The sequence below is a fragment of the Papio anubis genome, chromosome 8 (assembly GCF_008728515.1).
Source record: "Papio anubis isolate 15944 chromosome 8, Panubis1.0, whole genome shotgun sequence".
Taxonomy (NCBI): Eukaryota; Metazoa; Chordata; class Mammalia; order Primates; family Cercopithecidae; genus Papio; species Papio anubis.
Window position 1 is genome coordinate 35,193,032 of NC_044983.1, and position 18,132 is coordinate 35,211,163.

Below are 18,132 nucleotides of genomic sequence, written 5' to 3' on the forward strand. Positions count from 1 at the left end.
GTAGTACAGTCATGGCTGACTGCAGCCTCGACCTCCTGGGTTCAGGAGATCCTCCTGCCTCAGCCTCCAAAGTAACTGGGACCACAGGTGCACACAACCACGCCCAGCCCTGCATTTTTTGTAAAGATGGGGCTTTATCATATTTCTCAGGCTGGTCTGGAGCTCTTAGGCTTAAGTGAGTCACCTGCCTCAGTCTCCAAAAATGCTGGGATTACAGGCACGAGCCAATGTGCACAGCCTCTATGATCTATTCTGAGTGATTTTCGTTTATGGAATAAGAAAAGGATCCAACTTTACTCTTTTCATTGTGGCTATGCAGTTGTCCCAAAATTCATTTATTCAAAAACTATTCTTGTCAAAAAAACAATTGACTTTAAATATCTGAGTTTATTTCTGGGTCTCAATTGTATTCTATTAATCCATATGTGTAACCTTGTGCAAGTACCACACTGTCTTCATTACTATAGTTTTGTAGTAAGTTTGACACTGGGAACAATGAGTCCTCCAACTTTGTTATTCTTTTTCAAGATTTTTTTTTTTAATCTGGATTTCTGCATTTCCATATGAATCAGGATCAATGTGTTAATTTCTGCAAGGAAGCTAGCTGGGATTTTAACTGTTAGCCTATTGAATCTATAGATCAATTTTGGAAAATCTTAATTATATTAAATATTCTGATCTATTGATATGGTTTGGATCTGTGTCCCCACCCAAATCTCATCTTGAATTGTAATCCCCATGAGTCAAAGGAGGAACCTGATAAGAGGCGATTGATTATGGCGAGGTTTAGATCCTCTTTAATTTCTTTGAACAGTGTTTTATAGTTTTCAGATCATAGGTTTTGTACTACTTTTGTTAATTTGATTAGTAAGTATTTTTATTGCTATTGTAAATAAAATTGTTTTCTTAGCTTTATTTTCAGATGGTTCATTTGTAGTATATAAGGGTACAATTGTTTTTTGTATATTGATCTTATATCCTGCAACCTTACTAAATGTGTTTATTAGTTGTAATAGTTTTTTGATTGTCTCTTATTTCATTTATTGCGTAATTGCCCTGACAGAACCATCAGTACATTGTTAAATAGAAGTGGTGAGAGCTTATATTTTAACTTTGTTCCTGACCATAGGGGGAAGGCATTCAATCTTTCACCATTAGTTATGATGTTGGCGGTGAATTTTTAATAGATGCTCTTTATTTGGTTGTGGAGGTTCTGGTCTATTCCTAAATTGTTGAGATTTTTTTCTCATGAAGGGCTCTGATATTTGTCAATTTTTTTTGCTTTATTGAGATAATGGTGTGTTTTTTGTATTTTATAATATTAATGTGACATATTGGGTTAATTGATATCCAAATGTTAAACCCACCTTGTATTTCTGAGAGAAATCTCACTTGGTCATAGTATAGAATCTTTTTTATACATTCTTGGGTTTGATTTGCTAGCATTTTGTTGAGGAATTTTTAATCTGTATTCAATACAAATTTTGGTCTTTAGGTTCCTTTTCTTGTATGTCTTTGTCTGCTTTTGCCATCATGTTAAAACTGGCCCCATAGAATGAATCGGAAATTTCCTCCTTTTTTATTTTTTGAAAGGATTTGTGAAGGATTTGTGTTAATTCTTCTTTAAGCATCTAATAGAATTTTACTTGTGAAGCAATCAGGGCCTAACTTAACATCTTTTATTATTAATCAAACTCTTTATATGTTATAAGTTTTTCAGGTTTTCTACTTCTTCCTAAGACAATTTTGGTAGTTTCATCTTTCTGCCAATTTGTTCATTTAATCTACATTATCAAATTTATTGACTTGTATACATCTATTCATATGAGTATACATCTGATCATATAAGTATACATGCTGTATACTTATGTGTACATATGATATACATAAGTATTGCTTTATATTTCTTTTTTTTTTTCAGAATGGTGGTAATAATCTGTCCTTCGTTTTTTACTTTGGTAACATGAGTGTTCTCTTTTTTTGCAGCCAAACTTGCTACAATGTTTATCTATTTTGTTGATCTTTTCAAAAAGAACAACTTTCCTAATGGATGTTTTTCTAATTTTTTCTATTCTATAATTTATTTATTTTCATTCTAATTTTTATTATTTCCTCCTTTCTTCTAGATTTGAGTTAACTTGCCTTCCTTTGTTCAGTATCACCTAAGGTGAAACATTAAGTGAAGTAATTGATTTCAGATTTTTCCTTTCTTTAAAATAGGAAAAAAATTAGGCTGCCAGCTGCGGTGGCTCACACTTGTAATGCCAGCATTATGGGAGGCCAAGGCTGGCGGATCACCTGAGATCAGGAGTTCGAGACCAGACTGGTCCACATGGCAAAACCCCTTCTCTACTAAAAATACAAAAATCAGCCAGGTGTGGTGGCACATGCTTGCAGTCCCAGCTACTCGGGAGGCTAAGGCAGCAGAGTCACTTGAACCCGGGAGGCAGAGGCTGCCGTGAGCCAAGATCATGCCACTGCATTCCAAGCTAGTTGACAGAGCAAGACTTCTCTCAATAAATAAATAAATAAATAGGCATTTATATCTAAAAATTTCCCTCTAAGCACCTTTAGGAGCATGGTGTATTTTTAATGTGTTATGTTTTTATTTTCATTGATTTAAAATACTTTATAATTTCCCTGTGTTTTCTGTTTTCTTTTTTTTTTGTATGGTTTTGACCCATTATTTAGAAATGTGTTGTTTTTACTTTCACATATTTGTGAATTTTCCTAATTTTCTCTTTTATTATATTCTTATTTAATTCCATTGTAGTTGGAAAGCATACTTTATATGACAAATTCTTATAATATTTTAAGACTTGCTCTGTTGTCTGATACATGGTCTATCTTGGAGACTATTCAGTGTATACTTGGAAAGATCATGTATTATTCTGTTGTTGGATGGAATGTTATATGAATGTCTGTTAAGTATAGTTGGTTTATAGGGTCGGTTAAGTATAGGTTGGGGTGTGTGTGTGTTTGTGTGTGTGTGTGTGAGATTTGTATTTCTTCTTGTGGATTTGAATTATTGCCTAATGTCCTTTTATTTCAACCTCAAGGAATCCTGTTAGTATTTATTGTAGGGTTTGTCATATATCAACAAGATCTAAGTTCTTGTTAATCTTAAAAATGTCTTAATTTATCCTTTATTTTTGGAGGGTAGTTTTGCTAACTATTAAATTCTTTGTTGGTAGTTGTTTCTCATTCAGCACTTTAAATATTTCATCCTACTTCTTTCTGGCCTCTATTGTTTCTGATTAGAAATAGCTTTCAATTTGATTGGTCATCGTTTGTACACGATGAGTCACTTCTGTCTTGCCGATTTGAAGATTCTCTGTCTTTGAGTTTCACGTTTTTGATTATGTTGTGTCTCCACGTGTCGATCTCTTTAAATTTATCCTACTAGGAGTTTATTAAGCTTTTTAGTTGTGCAGATTAATGTTTTTCAACCCCTTTGAGAAGTTATTGGCCATTATTTCTTCAAATATTCACTCTATCCCTTTCTTTACTCTCCTCCTGTATCTATCATTAAATCCTTTGGTACACTTGATAATGTCCCAATGTCCCAGCAGTCCTTTAGGCTGTCCTCATTTTTCTTAATTCCTTTTTCCTTCTGTCCCTCAAACTGGATAATCTTCATTCACCTATCTTTGAGTATGCTGATTCTTTTTTTTTGTGCATGCTCAACTCTGATCTTTAGTTCTTCTTGTAAAGTTTTTATTTCAGTTATTGTACTTTGAACTCCAAGATTTCTACTTTAAAAAAAATTGTAGCTATTTAATGATAGTCTCTATTTTGTGAGACATGATTCTCATATTCCTTTTGGTTCTTTATATATAGGCTTTTAAAGCTCTTCAAATATATTTAAATTAGCTGATTTTAAAAGTATTTGACTGGTAAGTACAATGTCTGAGCTTCTCTCAAGGACAGTGTCTATTGAGAGCCTTTCCCTGTGTATTTTTATCTTTCTTGTTTCTTTCCAAGTTTTATAATGTTTTGTTGAAAATTGGACATTACACAGGTTATAATGTGTTATTTATGGAAATCAGATTCTCCAGTAGACTTTCCCAAAGTCTACATCTCTGTCATTTGTGGCCATTGGATTTTCTACTCTGTTAGTTTAGTGGTAAGCTTATAATTGGACAATGATTTTTGTTAAACACCTGGAACCAAGAAGTTTCTCAGTCTTTGTCAAGGGATTCTGTGTTTGTGTTGGGGCATGCCTTCAATATTCAGCTGAAAAGTTGACAACTCTGTTTAACCTTCATTTTCTGCTTTTATGAAACCTCAATGTCAGTCAGAGATGAGAGCTTTGGAGCTTCTCAGTCCTTTCTGCTTTTGCATACTGTTTTGCAAAGTTCTGGGCATCTTCATTGCCATTTAGATTTCCAGTAACATTCCAGAGTTTTTCAAAGTCCCTTATAAATAAGAAGACATTTTATTCTTCAGTTTTCCTTTTATGCTTTTATTTGGTCTTCAATTTGCCCTGCTATGTGTTGCCTCAGGCACATGTGACGTTAATATATTTGATAACACTCCCTGGGGATAGGCTTATAGCACTAGACAAATGCAAATGAGATTGCAAAAGACAAGCCATTCAAGTAAGGTTATCCAGGGAACCACCAGACAAGTCCAATAATGACTTTTCTTTGGAAATAAGGCTTTTGAAGAACTGTATTTCTGCTGTAATCCCTCTCGTGTCAAGAATATGGAGTATTACATTTTGAAAGCTATTGATGAGCTGTGGAGCTAGAGATGAAACTAGTGTAAATTAAAACAACACAAATCTTGTATCTCTTACTGCTATCTACTTATTTATCTTAACTAAATGTTTCCATGGCTCCTGTTGGTTAGTTTCCAGAGTTCTAAAAAATAAAATAATTCTCACAAGTTTTGCCAGTTTATTCTATTTTTATGCAGGGGCAGCCTATCTCAGGTCCCTCCTCTACCTTTTTATTCTGGTATCTTGTCTTAATTTTTTTGTTTTGTTTTTGTTTTTGTTTTTGAGATGGAGTCTCACTCTGTCGCCCAGGCCGGAGTGCAGTGGCGCAATCTCGGCTCACTGCAAGCTCTGCCTCCCGGTTTCACGCCATTCTCCTGCCTCAGCCTCCTGAGTAGCTGGGAATACAGGTGCCCACCACCACGCCCGGCTAATTTTTTGTATTTTTAATAGAGACGGGGTTTCACCATGTTAGCCAGGATGATCTCGATCTCCTGACCTCATGATCCACCCGCCTCGGCCTCCCAAAGTGCTGGGATTACAGGCGTGAGCCACCGCTCCCGGCCTTGTCTTCATTTTTTAAAGGTAGTTTTCCTGGGTATAAAATTCCTGGTTGGCAGTTTATTTCAGCACTTTTTTATAACATCTTATTGCCTTGTAACGTCCATTTGTTTCTGATAAGAAGTCAGCTGTTTCACATGAAAACCACATTTTTCTCATGCTGATTTCAAGATTTTTCGTGATGTAGCGCACAATGTAGTCCACAACAGTCACATTTTGAGGTTCTGGGTAGACATGTATTAATATTTGGGGAGACAGTCTCCAATTTATTAACCCCTCTAGTGAATAATTAACATCAGTTAATGTACTTTTCAACTATAAAACTTCTATTTGGTTCTTCTTAAAATTTTTATTTGTTTATTGATAATGTTTCTTTAGGGAGACATTGTCATCATGCCTTTATTTAATCAGGATTTCCTTCATTTCTTTCAACATATTTAGAATATTGACTTTTAATATTTTTTTGCTAACTCTGACATGGACTCTTGCACAGAAAGTTTCTTTTGCTTGCTTTCCCCACCCTGTGTATAGCTCATGCTTGCCTGTTAATTTGCATGTCTCATGCTTTCCTGTTACTTTGCATGTCTCATATTTTGTGTTGAAAAATGGATATTGTAGATAATTATAGCAGCTCTGAAACCAAGGCTTGTTGTTGTCACTGGCTGAGTAATTAATTGGTTAGTGACTTGGCTGAACTGTTTTATAAAATCAGTTTCCCCTAAGTGTGAAGCCTTTGATGTTGCACATTGGAGAGTGCAGCCTTGGACTACAGTGGTTAATAACCATTGGGCTGATGGTGGTTTTAGCAGGCTCATTTTAATTATCTCTTTTCCTGATCTCTATGGTAAGCTCTCTGCCTCTGTTGGTATCACACCCAGTTCCTAGACTACACTAGCAGGCTGCCTATTGTTGTTTCTTACTATGCCTGAGGCATCTGTCGCTCCGCGGTATTATGCAATTAAATTTGGGCCCCTTTGCAAGAGTGGTTTCTAAGACCAGTCTTTGCAGTTTGTTCTGTCCCTAAGAGAACAGTTATTAGCTGTATTTTTTCCGGTTCACTATGGTAAACTCTGACTTATTGTTTGTCTTGTTGTTCTCAAGGAGATACCAGCCTCCAATTAATTGTTTAACACCAAAATCACTGCTGTCAAAAAGCACCCTTGGGCTTGAAATTCTTGCTACTCTGTTCCAAGTAAAGTCAATTCCTTTGGGCAGAGCTTCAGAGCTCTTTGTTCTTATGGCCTGCCTCTCCTCCTGGGCAAAATTTCTGAGCCATTGCTCCCAAGCTTGCAGAATGGTGGGTGGTGTTGGAAAAGAAGTCTGCTTCTGTTGAAGTGACACACCTGTTTTATGAGTAGGACACTAGTAGTAGTGTCTGCTAGCAGTAGTAGCCTGGCCTTCTTTGTTTGCTTCTCTCACTATGAAACCTCTGCCTTGAGGGTGAGCTGAGGTAAGGAAGATTAATACTTCATTGTTTTCATCCTGTGATACCTAAACAGAGCCTCACCTATAAATGAGAGCTGTGAGGACTAAGAGAGTCTCTATCCTCTAGGCTGCACTCACCTGAAACTTAGTTTCTGCAACACAGAGTGGGAAGGGGATGAGAAATACTGACGCTGTGTCCCTCACAGGGACATAGCACAGCCTTTGATTGGGAGCTGGAGGGAGGGGAAACTCTGCATTCTTGAGCACACTTGTCCCGAATGAAGCTTTTATCACACCTAGCTGGGTTTGGAGGAAAGGAAGCAGTTTGTGTTTCAAGTGTCAAAGATTCTTGATGCCCTTATTAAGATTTAGTATATTTTACTGAATACAAGTTTTTGTGTTGCTGTTGTTGTTATTGAGATGGAGTCTCACTCTGTCCCCGATCCTGGAGTGGAATGGCGTGATCTCGGCTCATTGCAAGCTCCACCTCCCAGGTTAAAGTGATTCTCTTGCCTCAGCGTCCCAAGTATCTGGGATTACAGGTGCCTGCCACCACACCCAGCTAATTTTTGTATTTTTAGTAGAGATGGGGTTTCATCAGGTTGGCCAGGCTGCTCTCAAACTCCTGACCTCAGGTGATCTACCCACCTCAGCCTCCCAAAGTGCTGGGATTGCAGGCATGAGCCACTGCACGCGGCCACAAGTTTTCTTCATTTGCTATATGTTCACAGAACAATTTCTAGAGATTTTCAATGTGTGTGTGTTTATGTTTTGACAATTTCACTAGTTAGGGCTGTTTCACTGAGGAGCAAGTTTATGAAGCTTCTGCTGCTGCTATTCCACACCCAAAACTAAAGGCTCTGTCTTAACGTTATCTTAACGTAAGATTCTCTGTGAATCTTTCTACTTCCCCTTGAAAGTCTTAAGACAATTTCTAGGATGGCCAAAAATAAATAAATAAATAAATAAACTGTTCCTATGTAATTTCCTGAAATCCCTATTATCTACATCCTGAAATCCCTATTGTCTACAGGGTAATTCAACTGAATGCTTGAGTCTGAAGAATATTGTTTCTTAAAGTTTCTTCAAGACTTTATTTTGGGACTGGAAATTTAAACATGGACTCCTTACATTCAATAAAAATGTGAATCTTTTTGAAGCAATGGGTGAGTCTGACTAAATAGGAAGAAAGTCCCATTAAAGGAAGGGCCCAAAAAAAAGAACAAGATAATACCCTAAAAAGTATAATCTCATTACACATGTCATCCTATTATATGTAAATTTAGTATAGTTTCATGCAGTATACATATGCCTTTAAACACTGTACAAACCAAACTTTCTGAAAAGAAATTACACATACAAGCACACACATGCGTATACTTCTGTCATTCTGCAAACAAAAATGCTTTATAAAAATAAATAATCATCCCTTTTTAGCTGACTTTTGTGACTTTACTATAAATGTTAAAATATTTCTATATAAAAAGGAAGATTCTGCCTTCATATTTGTAGACCTGACAAATTTTGCCCACTTCTATGACATGTATTTTATGATGTCTAGGGATAAGTTAATGAGACTTTCAATTTACAATCTAATTTCTTAGCTTCGATGTAGTCTTCATACTCTTCAGAATCTTTCATTACTCTTAGAATAATTTCTTTTTCCTACCCTATACGGATCCTCAATCACCAGTATTACCAAGTCCATTCCACTCCAGCCAGAACTCTATTAATCTGGTACTGAGATTCTGAAGTAACAAGCAGGCAACGATCAAGTGTTACTGACTTCAATTTGCCAGATGATGGCAGCAGAGTACCATGAAATGCTCACAGGTCACTAGCTTGGTGTGTGAATTTGAATCTGCAGATCCTGGTTCTAACTAAAATGTGCCAAAAGAGAACATCATTTTAGAAAGGTGTTGCTTGACCATATAGTTTTAAATGTCATGATATTATCTGGGCATTCTCTTAGAGAATTAACTTTCAAAAAGAGCTTAGGAACTTATCAATAAATGACAACATAGAAACCTTACACTGACTGAATTAGGACAATTATCGCGTTGAATACTTTATGGGTTTAGAGCCAGTTAAGAGTATCCTCAGTCCACTCCTTTCAAATAGTTATCTCTTTAATGAGTTCATTAAACTTCCTTGGTCCCACCAGTTTCTCCCCACTACCATACTCAGTGAGAACTCAGAAGACTTGAGTTGTGATCACAGCTATTCCACTGATTACTGTGGTTGGTGAAAAACATGTTAGCTTTTGGGGTCTCAGTGTAATCACCTCCAAGGAGGGGAATTCTCACTCTCTATGCCCTTTTCAACTCTGGTGCTCTATAATTCTGAATCCCTATTTTTTTTATTACGTCAATTTTTCTAAACTAGAACCACACTAGAGGTTCTCCAATTAAATTCAAAATCAAATATTTTACAGAGGCAGAATAGAGTGCTGGTTAAGAACATGAATTCTGGATTGGCCATTTACTAACTGTGTGACTTCAGGCAAATTATTAAAATTTTCAAGGTGCTTCAGAGTTTTTTGAAATGTTGACAATAACATTGCATATCTCAGAAAGTTAAGTGGGAATATCAGTATATAAAGAAGATACAAATTGATTATATTAATATAAAAAGCATTAAGCTAGTAAGTTCTGCATATATAATAATTATTATGCCACCCATGGGAGCACAAACTCAAAAGGAATCTTTTTATTTTTTTCAATCAATGAAATACAGATAAAATAAGAATTGAAAGAGAATTCCTAGTAGATTATACTTATTTTAACCCATTACCTGATTTTTTTTCTTTTCTGGTTTTTTTTGTTTGTTTGGTTTTTTTTGTTTTTTTTTTTTTGAGATGGATTCTCTCTCCATTGCCCAGGCTGGAGTGCAGTAGTGCGATCTCAGCTCACTGCAGTCTCTACCTTCCAGGTTCAAGCGATTCTCCTGCTTCAGCCTCCTGAGTAGCTGGGACTACAGGTGCCCTCCTGCCACCATGCCCGGCTAATTTTTTGTATTTTTGGTAGAGACGGGGTTTCACCATGTTAGCCAGGATGGTCTCGATCTCCTGACCTGTTGATCCACCCACCTCAGCCTCCCAAAATGCTGGGATTACAGGTGTGAGCTACCACACTTGACCCATTCCCTGATGATTTTTGCGTTCACAGCATAAACACAAGTAGGGCTAAGCCTTCAGAGTAGGAAGAATAATTGTCTTTCCGACCTTCTTCTTAATGGAATTAGTTAAGTTATTGGGCATGAAGTTTCCTAGCCTCAACTCTACCATTCACTACCTGCTATTTCTTCATTGCAGTTTCTAACACCTAGGATAGTAGTATCCAACCAAGGCAAGGAGGGGTACATAAGAATCTTTACATGTGATAGAGTAGAAGGAATGGGCAATTTGAAAGTAGCCCTTAGGAAAGTTGTGCCCAAATTCTGCTAATCCTCACCCCTTGAGAACTGTTTCAGAGTCTGCATTAAAATGCTAATATTCTGCAATACAGTCAAATCTAATGGAAAGCAGAATTCTGAAAAGGAAATTGGAAAGAGGGTACAAAAAAGTTAGGGACAGGAAAAAAAAAATGACAAGAAATGGGCTGAGTAGGTGGTCCAAATATGGATTTATTTTACTTTATAGTTTTCTTTAGGTTTGACCCTGGGTCACCTTTTTTTTAAATAAACATTCCAGACTATTAATTGACCTTTTTAAGGAGGAACGACCCCAGCCAACGTTTCCTAGGGAGGAGAACTCCAAACTCAAAAGGTAGAGATTTAGCTACCCTAATGAATATACCAGCTCATTTTCCCAGTTTAGCTTATTTAAGCAGCAGTGAAGAACAGTCAGAGATCCCAATGGTCTTAGGTTAGGTAGGAGAAAGAATAGGAGATGGTTCCTGCATATTTTCTTCTCTAAGAGTTCAGGACTACATGTCCACCAAATTTCAATAAAAAGAAAAGCAACTTGGTAACAAACCTATAAAGGCCCTACACAGATATATTGCACTCCTATATTTGTGTCAGTTGCAGTTATTCTTCTAATGGTACAGTTGAGTATGGCTTTCGTGATTTCCAGTTGTTAGCATTATTTCTGCCCCAGCTGAGGCCTTCTTTCTCATCCTAGTGACTACAATAGCTTTCTACTTGGCCTCCCTGGCTCTGGTCTCCTTTCATGCCAATCCATGCCATTTTTCATAGCTGTAATAATTTTTATGACATTCTGATCATGAATGGATACATAAATAAATAAGGAATAAATGGGTGACTGTTACCCCACTTCTGCAAGACTAAGGCATGGGCTTGCTCTGTTTCCCTGTTGCTTTTTCAGCTTCTAAAAGTAGTGGTTTTTAGCTAGAATATGTAATATCACTTTTTAGGCATGTCACAATGAGTGGTAAAGTACTACATTTTATAAATAATTGCAACAATTTAGCTATTTAGTAAATTGGAGAAGATTTGGGATAATCTGAATAATATAGGCATTATTTTCACTCATTTGAACTGTGATAAAACTTCTTGAGGGAGATAGAAATAAGTGGAATTATTGCTATCCATATGAGGCATTTCTTAAAATGCAGTCCTATCATGTATTCCAGAAAAGGAAAGATTTGCTTGTTGCTTTCAAAGGAATTACCTTTTGAAAGAGAAAGATAACCAAAAATGTTGGCCATGTATTTAGAAGAACTTTCATTTTTTCTAGTCATTTACAGGTCTCAGATCCCATTTTTTTTTAATTTTATTTTTTAATTTTTATTTATTTATTTATTTATTTATTTTATTTTGGTATCCAATGCTTTATCTAGAAATCTGTAAGGTATCCATAAGGAAGTCATGGTAAGTCATGACATTAACAGTTTAGCTAAACTGTTAGGAAAAATCTATTTCAACTTTCCTTGCCTAAAATAGATTTAAAATATATTGCACACTGTTAGCTATAGGTAAGTAGATAGATAGAAAGATAGATAGATAGATAGATAGATAGATAGATAGATAGATAGATAGATACACAGATAGAAGAAATATAAATAAATAAAATGATCAAACAGAATGAAATCAGAGAAACTTCATTGCCTATCTACTGCCTTGAGGAAGGGACTTTGTCTTCTTATTTTTTTCTTAAAATTTTTTCCTCAAATATTTGAAGCAATATTGAAACTGAGGATAAACTGTTGCAATTTCTTTATCTGCCCTATCTTGCAACCTGGTAAATAAACAATTTTCAACTTCCTTTTTGAACGCAATTAGAATTATAGAATTTAGACCTGGAAGGAATCAGAAGAGATGACTTGGGCCAGTTTGTCCTTGATCTTCAGGTGGTCAACACCAATCAGAAATGTCAGCAATCTCCATACAAGCTGTTCTGTCCGCCCCACACACACGCACATTCTTCCATAATTACGAAAGCTTCCAAAATTATAAAAATCATTAATGCGTTTTCAGATGAGGTTTTAAGAATGATTCAAGGAAAGATTCAAAGCTTTAGCAAAGATTTTGAGAGTTTTACAGAGAGCACTCACCCCTCCCACTTATCCTTCCCCCAACCCTCATTTTTTAACAGCTGACAAATGGTATTGGTTGGAGAATTAGGCTTTGAGAAAAGGAGAGACTTCCTAAAAGTTCTATAATTCCTAGGCCAGTTCAGGCATGTTGTCTTAGACATTCCATAATTCAGTTTCCATCACAACCAACCAGCCTTTAGAGACAGACAGCTGGTAACACAGCTAGTCCTTCCTCAGATTTTACTTCAAGTGTTCCCTTCCCAAGCCATTCCCCCCAGGGCAAAATGTAACCTTGAAATAAGGAAGCATCAGTCAAGTGAAGGCTTCTGAGGATTACAGGTAGGGTAAACTTATTCCAAACCCATCTCTTAGCACACCTGGGTGATGCAGTCACTGCCAATTTAAGTTGAGAAATCACATATCCAAAGGATGTCCTTCTTTCAGAAGTGTGTTTTGACTCAGTTGATGTTTTTATGGATTAGAATGGTTCAGAAAAGAATTACATCAAAAGAAAGAGGGATGCCAAGACATCTTCACGACTTTTTCTGTCTGCCACTGATCAAAATGAGGTGATAACTGGGATTAAGGGCTTGTCCCACACAAACTCCCCACTGTGGTTAGTCTAAGTACAGAAATAATGCTTATGTTGAGACAGTAGGAAAAGGTCACGTCTGCTTTCTGCACTTGGGTGGGCAGGGGAAGAGGAGTATCAGTGATAACTGCCCCTTGATGTGGTCCACCTCCTTAGGAACTTCTGCTCAGACAATCTCTCTGTCTCTGATCACCAAGCAATCAGGTTCTGGCAAGCGGATTACACAGGCTCTTTGAAAATTGAAGAGAAGTATTTAACTTGCAAAGCATTGTTTAGAATATGTTTTTTAAAAGTCACAACAGCAAGTGCAAATTCTTATTGTGTGACAATGCCTACCTAGCCTAGATGGTTGAAAATGATTCTTGGGTTGAATCTGGGTTCCAGGATAAGAACGGCATGATTACATATCAACATATAGGTACAGGAAGAAGTATTGGCTCACCTGTCACATTTTTCCATATTAAAGTGGCTTCATGGTGCTCATTGAATCTATTAATTTCAACATTCTTGCATGTATCCTTATAATCATCCTTCATAAAGTCATGGTAGTATCCCTATACTGCAGGAGAGAAAATTATTTCCTTTTGTGTTATTTCCAGATTTGGAAATATACAAAGGCTTTGATATGCATCTACTGTAAGATCGAGATTCTTCAAAAGTCAAAATTAATAATAAAGAAAGCCTCAAAGAAAACATAAAGCAAAAGGAGGTGATGTCCAAGCAGAATGAACTGCAAGCCTGGGCAGCATCTGCAGGAAGGAGACAGGATTTTTGTAGAGTGATGCTTTCTTAGCGTCCTAAGGTGCCTCTAGACATGCTGTAGCAGGAAGGCTCCTCAAATGCACTTGGGTGAAATGGGAGGGGTGATGGATTAGAAAGGTGCAACAGCTACTCAGTAGGTACTTATTTTAAACACACCATATGGAATTGAAATCCTTTCGCACTCCCTAATTCTGTAGAAGGAAACCAAAGAGTTTGCTACAATTCATCCTCTTAGAACTAGGCTGTAGCTGAGACTCCCCAGCCTTTCCTTAGTCAAGGGTCTATAAATGACTCAGCCAAGGGGAATAGTCCAAAAATCCCTTGTGAAGAGATGTGCCAGCTCACTGAGGTTTCTATCCTATTGCAGTGCCAGCGGTAAAGATAGTGAAAAAATGTATGAAGGGACTCTCCTCTCGTATGGCAGGGCAGGATTCTCCTCCAAGGGTACATGCAAGCCCTTCAAGAATATCAGACTTCACCACCAGGTAAGAGCTGCAGAGAACCCTGGTCTCCTGTAGTTTTTCTGAGACTCAGTGGGATACACACACACACACACACACACATATATATATATGGGGTAATATATTGTATTTAAACCATTGTAATATATTGTATTTATAAACTCCTATACTGACCAAAGGAATCGTTCCTCCCCAAAATGAAATCATCTCCACCTCGCCTATATCATTAAGCTAATCAGATATACCTCTTTCTTCCATTGCTCAAATCATCCATACCCATAATAACCCAAAAGGTAAATACTCAACTTTCTTTCAGACCACCTTTCAGGCACTTTAGAAATGTAAGTTAGAGACAAATTTTAGCAACTCCAAATAGCTTTTCTGTTGTTAATCAGTCCCCCATTTCCAATACATTCAAGATGTGATTGCCTTAGTTTTTGCATCTGCAAAATATGGGCAATAAATCCCTCCTCCCTGCCCTTTTCCTTGCAGCTTTTTAGTACACTGAAACCTCCACTAACCAGAAAGCAGAGTTGGAGGAGGGTGATCTACTTAGTTGATTTTAATTAGAGGGGCAATCCAAATGTTCTATCATTCCAAACTTTAGTGAAAATAACTCTGTAATATCTTGACAACATTTCAGTTTATTAGGGATAATATACCAGGAAGATCTTTGATGATTAAAAACTGTGATTATCTAAGGGTAAATATATTATCAAAGAGTCATTATACCCTGGCATTACACGATGTTATAAATATTTTGTAGGTTTTTTATACTGATTAAATGAGATTAGGTATTTAAAGCACTTTGCTGCTGCAGCCAGTATGGAAAATAATATGCAAGTTCTTCAAAAAATTAAGAATAAAACTACTATATGATCCAGCAATCCTACTTCTGGGCATTTATTCAAAGAAAACAAAATCAGTATTTCGAAGACAATTCTGTACTCCCATGTTCATTGCAGCACTATTCACAATGGCCAAGATGTAGAAACAACCTAAGTGTTATTCAGAAAATGAATGGAATAGGGCTAGGCATAGCAGCTCATACCTATAATCCCAGTGCTTTAAGAGGCTGAGCTGGGAGGATTGCTTGAGCCCAGGAGTTCAAGACCATCCTGGGGCAATATAGAAATACCCTGTCTCTGCAAAAAAAAAAAAAAAAATTTTAAATGAGTCAGGCATGGTAGCACACAGCTGTAGTCCTAACTACTTTGGCTACTGAAATGAGAAGATTTTTTGAGCCTGGGAGTTCGACTCTACAGTGAATTGTGTTCATGCCACTGCACTCTAGCCTGGGTGACAGAGCGAGAGCCTGTCAATAAAAAAAAAAAAAAAGTAGAATGGATAAAGGAAATGTCATACACTCACACACAGAATATTATTCAGTCCTAATAAAGAAGGAAATTCTTCCATTTGCAGGAACATGGATGAACCTAAAGCACATTATGCTAAGTGAAGTAAGCCAGACACAGAAAAAGAAATACTGCACGATCTTGCTTATATGTGGACTCTAAAATAGCCAAACCCATAGGAACAGAGTGGAGTGGTAGTTTTCAGAAGTGGTGGGTGGGGGAAATGGGGAGCTGTTGATCAAAGGGTACCAAGGAATCACTTTGCTTGATTCCTGGCTGCTAGTATGTCCTCATTAAATGCTTCTTATTATTGCAATGATCAATTCTTATAGCCAGGAAGATGTTTGAAATTGGGCCGAGAGTGTAATAAGTGCAGAGCCTTCCAATGATGTAGATTTCGCAATAAATCTTTTACTTGTACTTGGTTTTGATACAATTTACTTATTTCTTTTAACACACAGTTCTCTTCTGTTTACCTGAGGATTCTGGATTGTTGGGTCTGGTTAATGGAAATTTTCCTGTATCCTCCCAAAGGTGGGGTGGGAGTCAAACGTCTGAGCCACCAATTTTCCCTCCCTTTTATGCACTTTCTAAGAGCAATATAAAAGTCCAGGAATTACAGTTTGTGCCCTTCCTGCCTTCCATTCCCAGATTTTATAAAGTGGATGAGATAGCCTATGGGAAAGCACTGAGAACTAGTTGAAGGAAAGGTCTTGGGGCATTTCAGGGACCTAGATTTTGCCTGGCTATTTCCAACAACAAAACAGTTACAGATGAGCACAGGGATCTGAAGATGCTTTTTCTCCAAAAGTGGTTGGTGAATAGGCATTTATTGAGTAGCCTGTACGTGCTAAGTAGGCACCATGCTTGATGCTTTTGTAAATATAGAAATCATGTTTCAACTTCCGTGCTGTCTAGATGGGTAAACAAGATGAATTCACATAAAATGAATCAGAGGCCAAAGAAAGAATAAGTGCTAGTTTTTGACAGCACAGTAAATTGACTATAGTTAACAACAATATATTGCATATTAAAAAAGTACTCAAAGAGAAGATGTAAAATGCTCCCAGTGCAAAGAAAGGGTTCACACGTGAGGTGATGGGTATTCTAAATACCCTGGCTTGATCATTACACATTCTACACACATATCAAAATATCACGTATACACCATAAATGTGTACAAATATTATGCATCAGTACAAATATACAGAAAAGATAAGTTAATTTTCTTCCCTAGAAAGTACAAGGGAAAAAGTTGGAAAACTTTCACAATAAAAACTTTTTGCAGTTCAAAATAAACACATAATAAGATCCAATCAATCAATCAATCAATCAGAGGCCAAATAAAGTGGTACTCTTTCAAGTGCTACATTGGTGGTTCTGGCAGAAGGTAGGGGAAGACAAGGTCAATGAGGGCTGGAAAGATTGTTCTAGAAAGCTTTCTGTGGGAGGTGGGAATTGGAAAGGTGGGAGACAGTGGGAATCTCAGCTCCTGTGAATAGTGTGACATGGATAAAGCCTGGGGGGAATGTGGCATTTTCCATGTAACAGCTAGCCATCCTGACAAGAGGAGAGAATGCATGGTACAGTGTCATGGGAAAGTCTCAAATTTATCAAGAACACAGTCTTGGATTTTGGTATTGTGCATGCATGCATGTGTGTGTACACTATGTTTATGTTAATGCAAAGTTGTCATAAAAACATGATTCAAATTTGAAAATTGTTTGTGAACACATAAACACAACATATGTGATAACACAGAAAATGCTCCAATCATGTTTGTGCTTTTGTTTATTCTCTCCCACTTCTTCTCTGTGATGGTAAAGGGTTGGCAAGCCATGGATAATCAAACGCCACAGAAAATTCTCAAATGTAATTTTACCCATTCAGTTTCACTGGCTTTTCTTTTTATTCTTTAGCACAGCTGTTAAAACAAAAATAATTTAACATATCAGAATTTTTCCCATTGGTTTTAATTCCCCTTGTCTGTAATAAACAAGAAAATGGTTTAAAGCAGGCGTCTAAAAGAAGAATGGATCCAGATAACCTGGTTCATCTGCAGACCTGGTCTGTCAGCCCTGTTTCTGGTTGGGGATCCCTAAATATGCTTTTGACCCCAAGTAGACCAGAGACTGTGATAGTAACCCATGCAGATGATTGCTAAAGCTGATGATTAATTCCCTTGCACTTCTTAATTCAAAATCAAGGTATGTTTGCGTGAGTTAAAGAGCTTTAAATAAATAAACAAAGGCCACACTGCATAATCTTTTAGATGGTGGTATATCCTTGAACAAATATGTTCCATTTGAGGGTAAGTCTCTGTGATATTTCATCAATGGGGTTGGTTAGCTCGGGTGACTTACATACCGTGTTAACGAGTCAGTGGTATAGTACTCCCTCTTAGTACCATAGAAAAGAGTTTGTGTTTGTTTTGTGTTTATGTTGTAGGGCAAAGGGAGTTCCAGCTAGCAAACTGGCAACATGTGTCTAGTGGATCTATGTTTGCCATAACAACAATGAGTGGTAGAATAAGCTGGATGGCTTAATAGAGATTAGTAGGCATTTTTGGGAAAAAAATGTGAAGTATGTGGTATGTGCTATTTGTGATCCATTTTTTATGCGTTAATAGTCTTGCATTCACAAATCAAAAGCAACATAATATTATTTATAGTTTTGCTGACAATGAGCTTGATATTCTTAAAGATGTAATCTTCAGGCCACCAGTGGGTTTTCCAGTAAGTTCAGAAACTACTATTTT

At 36.9% G+C, this 18,132-nt stretch overlaps 1 protein-coding gene across 1 annotated transcript in view; it reads left to right on the plus strand.

Moving 5' to 3' along the window:
* Positions 1–18,132, plus strand: part of KCNU1 (potassium calcium-activated channel subfamily U member 1) — a 168,748-nt gene that overhangs the window by 74,604 nt on the left and 76,012 nt on the right. The window contains exon 20 of the mRNA XM_009212873.4: positions 13,926–14,043. Coding sequence (XP_009211137.1) covers positions 13,926–14,043 — 118 coding nt within the window. The remainder of the gene's footprint in view (positions 1–13,925; positions 14,044–18,132) is intronic.